The sequence below is a fragment of the Bombina bombina genome, chromosome 2 (genome assembly GCF_027579735.1).
Source record: "Bombina bombina isolate aBomBom1 chromosome 2, aBomBom1.pri, whole genome shotgun sequence".
NCBI lineage: Eukaryota > Metazoa > Chordata > Amphibia > Anura > Bombinatoridae > Bombina > Bombina bombina.
Window position 1 is genome coordinate 1,038,820,466 of NC_069500.1, and position 16,316 is coordinate 1,038,836,781.

At 35.9% G+C, this 16,316-nt stretch overlaps 1 protein-coding gene across 6 annotated transcripts in view; it reads right to left on the bottom strand.

The window, feature by feature from the left end:
• MFSD8 (major facilitator superfamily domain containing 8) overlaps positions 1-16,316 on the bottom strand; it is a 158,474-nt gene that overhangs the window by 126,734 nt on the left and 15,424 nt on the right. For 2 of the 6 annotated variants that reach the window (XM_053703641.1, XM_053703642.1), the window contains 3 exons: positions 7,672-7,774; positions 6,517-6,602; positions 4,575-4,618 (listed from right to left, as the gene is read on the bottom strand). In XM_053703641.1, the coding sequence (XP_053559616.1) occupies positions 4,575-4,618; positions 6,517-6,602; positions 7,672-7,733 (192 nt within the window). In that variant the 5' untranslated portion in view covers positions 7,734-7,774. The other 4 variants (XM_053703646.1, XM_053703643.1, XM_053703645.1 and 1 more) reach the window with 4 other exon arrangements.

The following is a 16,316-nucleotide window of genomic DNA, read 5'->3' on the forward strand; positions in this document are numbered from 1 at the left end:
TCTCATAATGCGTGGGGTCTTAACTCCGATATTAAAAGGAAAAAGGCAATCTCCACTTACAAGGCGCGAAAGGCACAGATAGTCATGATACAGGAAACACACTTCACCAAGACATATACCCCAAAATACTGGGACAGGTTGTACCCCATTCAATACCATGCAGTCTGTAATAAAAAAAGGGTGTGGTCAGTTCTCCTTCACTCATCCTTAAACTTCAAAGAGGAAGAAGTAGTCATTGATAAATAAGGGAGATACCTCTTGATTAGAGGTCTAATCCAGAAAATCCCAGTAGTAATAGTTAATGTTTATGCTCCTAATGATCACCAAGCGACCTTTATGACAAAAGTGAGTAAACTTCTAACTCTCTGGAGGAAATATAAAACTATTATGGGGGGGGGAGATTTTACTCTTACATTAGACCCCAAGCTAGACCGTACCGCACAAGGGTCGATTTAGAATACCTGTAGATCCTCCCATAATACTTTAAAAGATTTTATAGCAGATCACAACCTCATTGATAGTTGGAGAACAATAAAATGACAGCACAAGAGACTATACATATTTTTCGCCAATGCATAACTCACACTCTAGGATAGATTATATCTTCACAAGCCAAATTTTGATACCACTCCTGACAAAAGCTTCAATATTAAACTGTCCGTGGTCAGACCATTCCATGGTGGAAGTCACTTTATCTGGAGTATTAAACCCAAACAGAATCAAATCCTGGACATTAAATACAGGCTTGCTACAGGATAAAAGTATTATTACAACAGCTCCACCAACAGATCTCTGAGTTCATTTCAATCAATGAAGGTAGCACTTCTAACCCCCTATTTGCTTGGGGCACTTTAAAAGCTTTTGTAAGGGGTTTTCTAAATGCTGATTCGAGTAGGAGGAATACACAAACTAAGACTAAGCTGACAACTGCAATCTGAGGCAAATTTACTAAGAAGTCAAATGACCAACAGCCCAAACAAAAAAGATATGAAACAGCTTAGAGCTAAGAATGTTGAAATAAATCAATTATTAGATAAAGAAGCAATTAGGTCCATTAAAATTATAGACACACACTATTAAATTTACTGCAATAAGCCGGACAAAATGCTAACAAATAAGCTAAAGGAATTAACTAGAAATACCACAGTACCACAGTTGAAGAGGCCAGATGGAACATCCACTAATGATCCTCTTTGTATTGCCAATACGTTTGCTGACTTTTATAATGGTTTGTTAAACCTTCCCGACCCTAACAGAGGCAAAGACAAGTTGGAAGAACTATACAGTTTTCTAGGTCAGAGCTCACTACCAAATGTTTCGGTAGTGTCAGGATGCAAGGAATCAGACTGAAACGAGAAGTGCAAAAATAATCACATCTTTATTAATAGCAAAAAATAATAAAAAGTCCACAAGTCAAATAACAAGCCAGGAATCAAAACCAGAGCTGGTAGTCAGACGAGCCGAGTCAGGAGCCAAGGCGAATAGTCAGACGAGCCGAGTCAGGAGCCAAAGAGAGTAGTCAGACAAGCCGGAATCAGTAACAAGGAGAACATCAGAGTCAGGAACAAGCCAGGGATCAGGAACCAGGAGGGATATCAGACAGCCAGGTAATACACAGGAGCTCTCACAAACAGGTCTGAGACAACGCAAGGGCAAAGCATACTGAACAGAGGCCCTTTAAATAATAAGTGATGAAATCACAATTCTGAGACTGCATCCTGTATCACATGGATGATGTACACCAGTCTGGCCATAAAAGGAAGTGCAGGAAATAAGCAGCATCACACAGTATGCACCAGAGTCAGCAAGAGAGGTGAGGAAAATGGCTGCCAACAGCACATGGCAAACAAAAAACCCTGACAGGTAGACAAACTCAAATCTTTGAATTTTCCTATTACTCAGGAGGAAGTAAGAGCAGCCATAAAAAAAATCTAAAAAGCCCCAAAACACCTGGACCAGATGGTTACTCTGGGGTCTTCTACAAATCCCTACAAGATATTATGATTCCCCAGTTGACCCAGGTTTTTAATTCCATTATGAAAGGTATAGAAATCCCTAGAGAAATGTTAATGGCCAGTTATACCAAAACCGGGTAAAAACAAACAAACAAACAACACTGCCAAAATTATAGACCAATTTCCTTAATTGATATTAAGATACTCACTAAAATATTAGCCAATCGACTCAATCCCACCGCCTTTTCTGTTTCTTTCCTTTGATGCAGAGAAGGTGTTCGATAGGATTAGCTGGGACTATAGGTTTGCCGTTTTGAAAAAAAAAAATAGGCATGCAGGGCGAATTCTGTGATGCCCTTGCTACCCTTTACTCAGTCCCTACGGCCTTTGTTAAACTTTCAGGATACCAATCAAAACCAATACACATCAACAATGGTACACGGCTGGGCTGCCCCCTATTTCCGTTGTTGTTTACTCTTTGTATTGAGCCAGTAGCGGTGAAAATCAGAGATGACCTGGATGTCTCGGGACTGATGGTGGGTCAAAAAGAATATAAAGTATCTCTGTTCGCAGATGACGTTATACTGTCATTAACTAAGCCACTCCTATCACTTCCTCCTCTATATGCATTAATACATCACTTCAGTAGGACATCGAGTTATAAGTTGAATCAAGATAAATGTGAGGCTTTAAGCATTAAATTACCCAAACATACAATAAAAACTTCTGGAGCTGAATTTCTCATTCAAATGGGCCCCCAAAACTCTTAAATACCTGGGGATAAATCTCCCTGCAAACATTTACACCCTATACCAAGCTAACTAAATCCCTATGTTTAAACACATCAGACGCCTCATCGCGAAATGGTTAAAACTTAAGATCTCCCTGTATGGCAGAATTGTATCAACTAAAATGACATTACTACCGAAATTATTGTATTTATTTCGATCTTTACCAGTGTCGATACCGTTTTCAGAATTGAATGCCTTGCAGAGAGACATACTACGCTTTGTGTGGCAGGGTAAAAAAAAGCTAGACTAATAAAATTATGTGCACCCATAAGGAAAATGGAGGAGTTGGTGTTCCAGATTTAGTATCATATTACCACACAGCGTGATTGGCCCAGACCATACACTGGTTTAAAGGTGAACAAAGCGCTCAATGGGTACATATTGAAGCTGATGTACTGGAAACTGATCAGATGTCAAGCCTCCTTTGGGCGCCAAGGAACTTTAGATATCCCTTACAGAGCAAATTTTTGGCGATCTCTCACACCCTATTCCTTTAGAATAAACTGAATGCAAAACATACTTTTATTTAAATTCCCAATAAATAACACTTTCGAATCTTTATGCTTAACTTCGGAATACACTAAAAGTATGATAACAATTATTTATCGTTTACTTAATAGTAAATTTTCTACGAACAAGTCTCTGCTAATGTTAAAGTGGGAAAAGGATTTAGATGCTTCTTGGCCCCTTAAAACTTGGATTGATAGTCTGACCAATGGGCTCTCATTTTCACATAACGCAACTCTTAAAGAGAATTAAATAAAGGTGGCTTTTATGTGGTACCTCCACCCGACTAGGTTCGGAGATATAGAAATCCAGCCCCAGCATTTGTGTTATAGAGGTTGTGGTGAGAGGGGCTTGTATATAGACATGTGGGGGCACTGCATTAAAGCCAGAGAAGTGTTTACTCAAACATCCGCCCTTTTGAGGTCAGTTTTCCAAACACAAATAGTCTTAACACCTGAACAAGCCTTATTACATTTTAAGATTCCACAACTCCCAAAAAAATACTATAGATTAGCCATGACCATTTGTACAGTTATTAGAATAAGTTTGGCCCAACACTGGAAGAATGCTCCACCAAACTTTTCGTTTATCTACAATAAAATAGCATATCACTATAATATGGCCGGCATGACAGCTGAGACGTTGAACACAAGGGAACGTTTTCTCATACAATGGGAAACCTTTATAATGTACCATGAAAACAGGAATAGACGGGGGTATAGAATACTTCTGCTACTAAACCTTGCCCTTTACAGATTGGGTGGTGGAGAGCCGGGACCAGGGAGACTCACCAGTTATGGGGTGGAAGCACTTTGTATGTTACAAAATGTGTGATTTTTGCATCTTGAATAGCACCTCTTGAGATGAACCAGAACACAAGAACTTCAGGAGAGACTGCAGAAACAACAGTGCAATTTTAGTATGTGGTGAAAAACCCTTTAACTATTGAATGCATTGAAATGAGGTGTCTAATGTAATCTGTACTGACAACTTATTATTTGTACCATACTGGTTTATTAAATTCTGTTAACTGATATTTTTGAAAACTATAATAAAAATAATTTCAACATAAAATAAGCATACATTTTGCAGCATATTGAGGTGATTTAAAACAAAGCACGCTTGAAAATGTGGCATACTTTTTTTATTTTATTTAAAAGCCCTTAGAAAAGGTTATGAATGAGAGAAATAATCAAGGACTGTAGCTGAAATAAAAAAAAAAAAACCTTCACATGTGAATTGTATTTCCTAAACAAGTAACACTTCTTAAACAATGAAAATGGCTAAACTTTAGACTGTACCTATTAACATACTGACTAACCTGTTGAAGATATGGCCATATTGATGTCATCACGATCGAAAACCCTAAAATAAAAATATTGTGTAAGGCAGGCCCAAGAATTGGTAATTAACATTTAGTCATTAGACAACCAAGATACTTTTTTCAAGTAAAAATACATTCAAAATTGAAATATGAATAATTATATTTATGTTTTAAAAGGAAGCAATGACAAAATGCTTCTAGAGAAATGTACTACTGATTTATAGACATACACGATAATGCTGCGCTTGCTTGTTGCTCCCACATTCAAACACTGTGGGGCCTATATATCAAGCTCCGTATGGAGCTTGATGCCCCGTGTTTCTGGCGAGCCTGCAGACTCGCCAGAAACAACAGTTATGAAGCAGCGGTCACAAAGACCGCTGCTCCATAACCTGTCCGCCTGCTCTGAGCAGGCGGACAGACATCGCCGGAAATCAACCCGATCGAGTATGATCGGGTTGATTGACCCCCCCCTGTTGGCGGTCCATTGGCCGTGAGTCTGCAGGGGGCAGTGTTGCACCAGCAGCTCTTGTGAGCTGCTGGTGCAATGCTGAATACGGAGAGTGTATTGCTCTCCGTATTCAGCGAGGTCTGGCGGACCTGATCCGCACTGTTAAATAGAGGCCTGTGTCTGCTTAGAAAACCAGGTGTGAGATGTATCATGGTCAGTGATATCTCAGTTTACATCATACAGACCACCAATTACTCTCTGAGAAGGTGCAGCATTTCAATGCAGGTGCACTGGAACAGAACAGCATATACTTCCATTCAAAATTGACATGCACTCATGCACATTTCAATCATGACATTTATGTACCATTAAAGGGACAGTAAATGATTGTAATTATAATATTTTTCTAGCAGTCCTGCAATAAACTAAGATGTTGTGAGTTTGAAAATATTTGGAATTCATAATCATCTTGTTTGCTACAACTGTTTTTTAATAGCCAAACTATACCCACCATTTGCTAGTCACTGCCATTATGTTAACAAACGCTCCACTGTTTTGCAGTTTTTATTTAATCATCTCTGCTTAAGTCAATTAGGGACATATATATGCAGGGTTAGGCTTGATAAGCCTGTCATGTGCCCTAAGTTCACAGCATTGGAAAACTCTAAACTTTCAGACTTAAAGTAATTGTAAACTTTACTGAATTAAAGGCCAGTATTAAATAATACTCTTAAAAACAGGAGGACTTAAATTCATTAAAGTTTACAATGATGCTTATTTTTTAAAATACTTACCTTTGCATCATAGAAAACATAACGCTGATCCTCCGCCCGCATCAGCTGCATTCTTTAGCAGATGGATGACGAATCCGGCTTCCTCCAATCGTTGTGTGCCCCCTTTGGCATCCAGCTTGTGGGGCAATGCAACGATTGGAGGAAGCCATTTTCGTCATCAATATGCTAATGAAGCAGCTGATGCGGACGGAGGATTGGCGTTATTTTTACCATAACGCAAAGGTAAGTATTTTTAAAAAATAAGCATCATTGTAAACTGTAATGTATTAAAGTGCCCATGTTTTTAAGAGTATTATTTAATACTGGCCTTTAATTCAATAAAGTTTACAATCACTTTAAATTACAGGATAATGCAGAATAAATAATTGAAACATACAATTTTTTTTTTATTTTTTTTTTACTGCACATATTGAAAAAAAATATTACAACCTCAAACTGTTTTACTGTCCCTTTAAGTTTGATAAAAAGACTAATGGTGATTTTACTAAATCTAGTACAATTTTGTCATAAAATAACAGTCTGAAAATAAAGTGAAATTGTAATGCAAAAGCTAATTTTCAGAGTATCCTTACAGCAATGGATGGTTTAGGTTTATGGAATGTTTGGTTTTATAATGGCATTTGAAAAAAATAAAAAATAAAAGACATTCTAAAAATACCACTAAATAAATAGTCAATACAAACTGTGAACTTACCTACACTGCTAAGAAACATTGTAAGGTACATAATTCGAATGGACCACCATCTGTTTTTAAGCCGTTTCTGGAATTCCACATTATTACTGAAAATAACCCAAGAAATACATGCAAACTGAGACTATAATCTGCAGAACAATTCATTATACGAAATTTGAATGGTACAATCAAATGCAAAAACTACATACACTAAACACTGTCACATCGCTAAAATCATCTCCAGAGTAGGAATGCACTACTGGGACTTGGCTGAACACAGCTGGTGAATCAATGACAAGAAACATGTGTGTGGCCACTTATCACCAGCTAGTTCCCATTAGTGCACTGCTGTTCCTACTGCTTCCTTGGTATACTTTTATACAAAGGATACCAAAAGAATGAAGAAAATTTAATGAAGTAATTTGAAAACTATCTTAAAACTGAATACTTTACTTACACTATGAAAATATAATGCAGACTTCATGTCCCTTTAAATACACAGTAAGTCAGTAATGCAGATTATTAAGGTAACACTATAGTTAGAAATGTAAAAGCTATCTTGATAAAGTAAGGTAACTTATATCATATAGCAGAGTGGTGTAGAGAAACGATAGTAGTGTTAGCCACTGGATTAAATGAAAGCATCAATTCTTTTGTGAAAAAAGGTAATTTTATACCGCAGTGAGTAACACAAATACTTTTGTCATCTCTTCACTGCAGCTAAAAAGGCATTATAAAATATATTACAGTTTTTGTTTAAAAAGACAGATGTTCCTCTCGTGCCTTTAATAAAACTACTTTATTTTCATATGTGAATATGTGCCCCTGTCACTAGCAGAGTTTTGTTTAGGAGTTTTCATTGTTAGCGAGTAAGCTCTAGCTAGGAATCAGTTGTGCACAAATAAGCAGTTCTTATTGGTGTCAACTTAAATTATTATTTTTTTATATAAATAACCGAACTTAAAGAGACACTGAAGTCAAACACAATCCTGAGCCTTTCTCCGTACGCTCTAATGGAAAAGAGCCAAGTTTTAAAGGATAATAAATAAATAAAAACAGAAATAAAAACCTTTTTCAGGTAAAAGACCAATATATGTAAGTGCGACTCTTCCATATGCATTTTAGAACATTTCTGAGTGTAATCTACTTATAAAGATCAATATTGCATATTTGTACCTGTCATGAGAAGGGTACAAGAGGGGTGTTGTTTCATCGTCGCTGTTAATACTGGAAGACATACTGCCTGGCTGGGATCACGACGAGAATCTAAACAGGACACCTGCAACACAGAAATTACATTAAGACAACAGGAGTAACATTTTAAAATCTATCCATGGGTAAAACCACATTATGTTTAAAAAAAAGTTCAGTGTCTAGCAGGATGTAATTGCCAGAAAAGTAATTTTATGTTAAAGGGACATGTCATCTTGGACATACAATTGCAAAAAGAACATTTTATTATTACCTATTGCCAGCATACAAGTATTTTTTAACCCCAGCAAAAGGGATTAAACATATAGTTAAAGTCAGCTTTACAGCAGCAATGTACTACTGGGAGCTAACTGATCACATCTGGAGAGCCAATGACAAGAGACAATTGTCTGTAGCCACCATTTACCAGCTAGCTCCCCATAGTAAATTGCTGCTCCTGAGCATATGTACGTTTCCTTTTCAATAAAGGATATCAAAAGAGCACAGTACATTTGATAATACTGTATAAAGTTAATTTAAAAGTGCCTTAAAATCACTTGCTCTATATGAGTCAATAACATTTTATTTTGACTTTTCACATCCCTTTAAAATGCTGAAGTTACAAATTTAATTTAAAACTGCATATGCAGAGCAAACATTCACCAACCAATGCTTATTTTCATTCAGTAAGTACACACTATTTAATCAAACATCCAGCAGTATCTCTTTTGGAAATAAAAAGCACTTTATCCTTAAAAAGACTCCAATGTTGCAAATGTTCACTTTTCTAACACCCGTTATTTATATTTTTATATGTTTCTGATACTGCAATGACTATATTAATAAATTACAATGAAAATAAAAATAAAATAATATCACCTAGAAAGTACCTATACATAACTTTCAAAAAAGGGCCATTATAGTAAAAAAAATTAGCATGCTCTCATTTGTAAGAGTATGTAATTGTATCCCAATCATCCCTGCAAATATATGTGTTTAACCCCCAAACTGCTGATCCTGAGAGGAAACTGCCGCTGATTCAATCAGCAGTGCTAATGACACAATCCAGCTATGCAACTAGCATTGGATCAGAGGCAGTTTCCGCTTAGGACCATCAGTTCTCTGCGGCACCAGTGCAGTAATTTACCTCTGTGAGCAGGTCAAACACATCAGTTGGCTGAATCAATAGTGATAAAATTACATGTTTTAAAAGGGACATGATTCAGATAGGGCATGTCATTTTAAACAACTTTCCAATTTACTTTTATCAGCAATTTGTCTTTGTTCTCTTGATATTCTCAGTTGAAAACTAAACCTAGGAGGTTCATATACTAATTGCTAAGCCCTTGAAGGCCGCCTCTTATCTGAATGCATGTTGACATGTTTTTCACAACCAGAGGGCGTTAGTTCATGTGTGCCATATAGATAACATCGTGCTCACGCTCGTGGAGTTACCTAGGAGTCAGCACTGATTGGCTAAAATGCACGTCTGTCAAATAGAACTGAAATTAGGAGGGCTGCAGCTGCAGAGGCTTAGACACAAGGTAATCACAGAGGTAAAAAGTAAATTAATATAACTGTGTTGCGGGGAATGGGTAATAAAGGGATTATCTATCTTTTTAAACAATAAAAATTCTGGTGTAGACTGTCCCTTTAGCTTTTAAAAAACTGATTTCATAAACTATATTCAGCTTCATTATACAGACATTATTTTCTTAAACTAGATACTCTGAAGTTCAAAATAGATTGTGTTTTTTGAATCATTTTATTATTAACCTCTTAAGAACATGACGGAATTTTTCCGTCATAAAACAATTGAGCAAACTGAAAGCTGTGTCCTTAAAGGGTTAATATCACATTTAATAAAAAATACACTAAATTAATCATTTTAAACATAACAGCACTTATGTTTTTACATTTCACAATGAGACTTACAACTTATTACAGTGTACATTTTTTAAGTATTAATACAATTTTAAAATCATACTATTGTAAACGAAAAGTTTGATTTACTGAGACAAAAATATTTAGCTTTCAATTACTCATTTATTATCAATAAACATTCTGCATTAAGTTAGACAATATATGAAATAAAAATAATTGTTCATTAGGATTTAATATAGATAGAAAAGAGGGCATAAATCGATTTGTTTAGTACAGTAGACCCTCTGGTAGTGCTTTTCGTGGCATAATATGCAAATTAGTGTCCACTGTGAAATATATTTCAAAGTTGCCATGTATGTTAGCAATATTTGCATTGGTTTACAGCCAGGGACATACCCTTTTAAAAACGTATTCTCTCCTATGCTGAGACCATTAAGAAAGAGATATACATGTGCTACTACACTGATCAAACAAATTGGTGTGTAAAATGTGGCAGGGTATGAAATATGCACTTCTAATTTGGCAAATAAAATAAAGTCAAAAAAAAGTTTAATTTACAGGAAAAATTGACAAACTATATAATGAAAGTATATTGCAACGTTGATTTTTATACTACACTATTATTTTAGGGTAATTGCATTTTGAGTTTTATATCAATTTAATCCTCTAGCTGATAGAATGTACATTCTAGAAATGTGCGTTTTGACAACAGGACATGCAAATGAGCATATATAGAATGATTACTAATTTTGAAACACACTTTTTAAAGCAAGCAATGATGAAATGCCCAAGTCACAACACAATTCAAATGCAGTTTGTCCCTTTTTTGAGATTCAGCTAAAATGTTTGAATCCGAGTATTGTGTACAATGTATATTTTAGTAAACTGATTCCCTAGAAAAACAAACAAACAATCTATGTTTTCATCATGTGTGATAAATAAACTTCAATTCAAGTGCATCACATGAGGGGGCAAGATAACAAAGACACCCACTCTTCTCATCAGAACACAATGGTGGCAGTAAAATTAATGCACTTGCTCATATAAACCCTTTCAAATGTAACGAGCCGTACAATTGACATTCTGGAACCTGCTGTTTAATCCTCCATTCAGTTGTATTTCTTTCTACACTACCCAGGATCACTGCATTGTAAGTTAAATGCACATCATTGTAAATACTAAATGTTAGATATAATGATGTATACAAAGCTAACCACCTGAGAATGATATGGGTGCTGCCATGATGTAACTTAAAGAGAATTAAAAGTGCAAAAAAACGTTTTTAATATGTTCTATTAAATATAGCAGTGAATAATATCCCCAATATGCAACAGGGAATTAATGTGATGTATCATAGAGCCAGATGATTTCAAGATCTCAGGTCCTGCAAGATTATCTAAGAAGTCTGATCAGCACTCCAAGGTCTCTCAAACGATCTTATTAATGCAAATAGAGAGCTTGTATCTTGCTATGCTTGATGTGAAGGAGACACAGGATTTAAAATATAATGCTAAAAAAAAAGAAAAATTATTTTGTGCGATTTCTCTCCCTGCCGTGAATTATCAAGATTGCAGATGGACTAATTTTCAAGAAAAGAGCCTGTCCGACTGATATCGCCGCTTGCAATGCACAACCTATTACTAGAGAGCAGGCCAGGTCAATCACCCTGAACAAACCAGTGTTGATGTGATTTATCTTGCCACCTCTGAGGTGAAGAAGAGACTAAAGAAGCAATGTCTGCCCCAAAATCTGTGAATGTAGATTAATAAATGTTCCCCTTAGTCTGCTGCTGCAGAAATATTTGTATACAAACTTGCTGTTCTCTCGATACTTCACAACATATCACTATTAAGATACTTATGATAGCAACTGAGTTTTAAAAAAAAAATCAGTAAGAGCAGAGAAAGCTCAGTCTAACTACTTTTCAAAAGTAACAATAGCAAAGAAAAAGTTTCAGTATACTGTCTATAAGCTAAACAGACATGGTCCTAAGCATATTTCTAAGCAAGACTATAAACAGCTCAATAATGTAATCAGCATTCTATTGTCCCCTACTCCACACACACAATGTATTAGCAATAACCATCCAGTAGTGAGGCAGTTAGTATGTGACCCCCAAAAGTGACATCCAGTCCAGTTTCCCCTTCTGTGTAGAAGAGCTCAAACCGGTTTTGTGACCTCTGGACTACTGTATCACCGAAAGCAGCACTGTGTGTGCAACTCTCAATATGGAGACACAAAACTTGCTTAGAGTGAAGATACACAATTTATTTTATTTTAATATAAAAGGGAAGGTAATTCAAGGTATAATGCAATAGACAAAAAAAATGTATGACGATGGTACTGGAAAAATTGCCAGTAAATACTATGGCGGTTCAAGGTTGAAACCTGTGTACGTGCCTTAATCATGTGATTAGTCGCAACACCAAAAGTTTTTAACTTCGTCTTCGACCTCCGTTATCCGTATACATTTTTAAACGGAACCATCAAATTATACATTCTACTGTTATTTTAGCCTTCAGTGCTTCCTGTAAAGTAAACTCACAACATTTCTCCGGCTTCCGAATTCCACGCAAAGAGATGTACGTGCTTGGAGTCACGTTACGCCGCGCGCTCCCGTTGTAACGTTCTACCAGTGACCCTAGCGTACATCGGCGCCTCCTGGAGGTACCGTGCTGCAGTGCTGCATGTGTCCGTAACGGTCCAGCTTGTGAGTATGAGTTGTTTGTGCTCTCTGAATGCAGATGTGTGAGGTGACTGACAGCTGTCACTAGCGGTATAACTTCTTCCAGCTGGCTATATTTTATCTTAATAAGTTTTTTTTTTTTTATTGGCGTGAAGATTCAGTGCCCATTGTATGCCCTTCATATGGAATTAACTTAAAGGTCAACGATCTTAACACATGAAGTGTAATACATATCTATATACACAGTATGAACTTGTACAATATATATGCAGTACCTTTCATTATTTTAAAATGTTTGATAGGCTTAGCTATAATAAAAATACGTTAATCCAAAAATCTATGTATCATTCAGTGTATTCAGTCACACATGGTGTATTAGCATGTTTATTTAAATGTTGTTTTTTTAAGTTTATTTTCTGACATGCGTTACTACAATTTGAATTTAATTAGAGAAAAGCTGATCAATATGACTGAAATATTAATAATGCAGTCTGATTTGTATATTATGTTACCCCCCCCCCCCCCCCGATATGATATGCCCCCCTCCCTTATATTGATGGCACAATTTGATATGGTTGGGAAATCATTAGATTTGCTTTCCAAGAGGGATGCCTGTGTGATCTGATTATTGACTAGACTTTGGATAAATAAGTGAAAGTATGACAACAATATTGCTTGTTTTCTGGCGTATTTTTCATTAGTTATGGATACTTTGTATAACAGTGCCATCCAGTCTCTCACTTTTCTGAAGCTGTTATATTATATATTTGACAGTTGTTTACAAAATATTTTGCACAATGACATTAGTAAAAGAAATGTCTATACTGTATACTATACAGTTGTTGAGATTTGATTGGTTTAGACATTTGGAAATATAATCATTATATAGTTTAAAGTTGTGCTATTTAAAGGGACATTCTAAAGGGACATGTTTGGATAGCTGTATTGAGTGTTAAAGTTCCTAAAGGGGCGGTACAGTGGTGAATCTGTGATGTGTATGGTTGAATCTTGTAATGACGTCATGATATTATTACCCTGCCTATGTAGTTGTGAAATCCTCATTGTGTTGTTGTATTGTGCTACATTGTTATTGTGTGCTGAATAAAATCTAAATGTGTGCTTTGTGGTTGCGTGATGGGTGATGCGTGTTATGTACATGTACGTATATATTGTGATTGTGTCCCACATATGCTGACTTGTATATAGCGGTCTGGCATTGTTGTTCCTTCCCATAAAGTGACATCTGTAATCTGGTGTAATGATGTTCTTCTTGTACGTAATTCCTAATGGTTTCTGGTGATGGAATCATGATGTTACAAGTACAGTCAAATCCATATGTTGTGTTTTGTGATTCCTGTAGAGAATGTAATGTGTTTGTCCCCCATCATTTGAATGCACATGTATGAGTGAATGTTAAACGTAATGTATGTGCATCCATGAGTGATTATGTGTTAAGCCTATGTAGATATGCAGTTGCTGCAAGCATATGAGTTGAATAACTGAAATGCAATAATAAAGGTAAATGAGAGATGTTTCCCATTGTGTAGTGTTTGTGAATCCAGAAATGTGTATTGAATTTTATTTTAATTGTAAATGTAATTTTATTGAAATAATAATGTGTTACTAGTGATGGAGATTTTTAGTTGATGTAATCTAAAAGTGTTAAAAATATTTATGGTGTGGTGAATATTTAATATTAAAAACCATATGTCCACCATAGGGAAATAGTCATTTCTTGATCTATTTATCATCGCTAGGTCTAACGCATGAAATCATGTATTTTCTAGCGCTGGTATTTGGAGTTTTTCAGTCTACGCTATTTGCGTGCGTTAGGGAAATGAGGGTTTCGCGTGCACGAGCACGTCTTCCCAATAGAAGTCAATGGAGGCTCCAAATATTTCTCTTTTTTTTTTCTAAGACTGGTTTTCCTCGTAAAGTGAGTGACGTCATGATCTTGTGTGAAAAAGTCGCTAAATCGTGTTCTTTTTGTAATAAATAAAAATTTTGTGTATGTCATGTGGTGTATATTGTTTGTATGCATCGATGAGTGTATGTTTGTGATAATGTTATTAGTTAGATGTAGGTATATGAGGGTCTTTTCCCGTGTGTCTATGTAAGTCAATGGGAAAATGGATTTGTGTGGATTTTTTTCAAACACCCGAGATCTCGCAACTTTAATCCTTTGTATTTTAATGAAAAAAAAAAAAAAAAGAAAAATAAAGATAGTGTTGTGTTTGTATGAGTGTAAGTGTACTTTGTGTAATATTTGTTTTGTGATTCGTGGATTTTTTTTTTTTGCGGTATATGTTTACTACTGGGTCTGAGGTGGCGGTAGAAAGGTGAGCGTTAGGTGTATTTTGAGTGGCGGTAAATAAACTCTAAATACCGGAGTGCGTAAGAAACCCGCGTTAGGAGCCTCTAACGCTGGTTTTTACGGATAACGCCGAACTCTAAATCTAGGCCTAAGATTTTAAACAGAAAAAACAGCAAACTATATCAGAAAACAGCATGAAAAACAGTCATAGCATCTTTTAAAAAACACCACTTAATATATAACCTTAGTGAATATGATGCACACATCAAATTATGGAATGGATATAGATAAAGCCAAAAAAATATTAGTTGGCTTCTAATTAACCTTTTTTTTAATTTCAAACACTGTCAAAACAACATTATGATAGTGAGAAAAAGGAAAAAAAAGAATGTGCTTAATTACATTCTCAGAGTGAAATTCATCATAGCAAGAATAAGGTATATATACTTTATCTATACTCATTTATAATTCTGAATCAGGGCTGATAACCAATCACAACTTGGAATTGTATATAGCGAGTTCCTTTGAGTTGATAAATGAGTTTTCCTGGAGAAATAGAGGGTCTCGGTTTTTGTTAAAGTTCCCGGGGGCCACGGCAAGTAAATATGATAATTGGGGCGGTAGTCTGCAAGCTTGTTGTTTTATAAATGTAATCCTTGTCTGTATGGGTCTGTATTGAAGATACATGTACAGACCCAGTGTTTGCCATATACTGTGCAGTTCCATCAGCAGCAGTCCAGATCTATGGAAGTGTTACCTCCAAATTTATCTTCTTACCGATTTCTACTGGGCAAGATCAATATGTGTCCATCTGTATTGAAGTAGAGGAGACTTACTTATTCTGACCTTTAAAGGGACAGTAAAGTCATAATTAGACATTCATGATTTAGACAGAGAATACAATTTTAAACAACTTTCCAATTCACATCTATTATTTAAATTTGCTTCCTTCTCTTGTTATCCATTGCTGAAAGGTTTATCTAGTAAGGTTCTAGCTGCTAATTGGTGGCTGCATTCACATACCGATTGTCATTGGCTCACCCAATGTGTTCAGTTAGAAACCACTAGTGCATTGCTGCTCCTTCAATTAATGTTACCAAGAGAAGCAAATTTGATAACAGAGGTAAAATGGAAAGTTGTTTAAAAATGTATGTTCTAACTCATGAAAGAAAAATTTGGGGTTTCATGTCACTTTAAGCCCGTTGTTAAAGCTAGGAATGTAATTAGGCTGTTGTAGAAGTCGGGGATAATGCAGTATGTAGAAATGGTTGTGAGTCAAAAGGCTTATGCTCTCTGCCTTGTTTTTTCCCTTATACTGCATAATTGCGCCGGGTGCTTCATATCCTTAGGCCCAGAAAAAGTCGCCAATAGGTATCAGATTGTCGACAGCAAGTTGCATCATGTTATCTATCAGAGTTTTGTCAAATATATTCTGTATAAGCATTTCAAATTTTGAGTAGTGCGCATCAAGTCATTGCAGTAAAACCTCCCCTGTCATATTGGTCATCTTTGGAAGTGACTGTATATGGTTTAGTAGTTTGGCGACTATGGTATTATTATGATTGCGAGTATAGAAATGCCGTGTTAGGGGTTATTTTAGTCCAGCTATAGCCAAGTACCTCGGTACACCGAGTAGAAAAGCGCAACCTGTAGTAAGCCACCGCTTCAGACCTATAACGTCTTATCCAGTTTGAAAATGATAGGATATTTAACTCACGATGCAAGGCTTTAATAGAGTAGACAGTC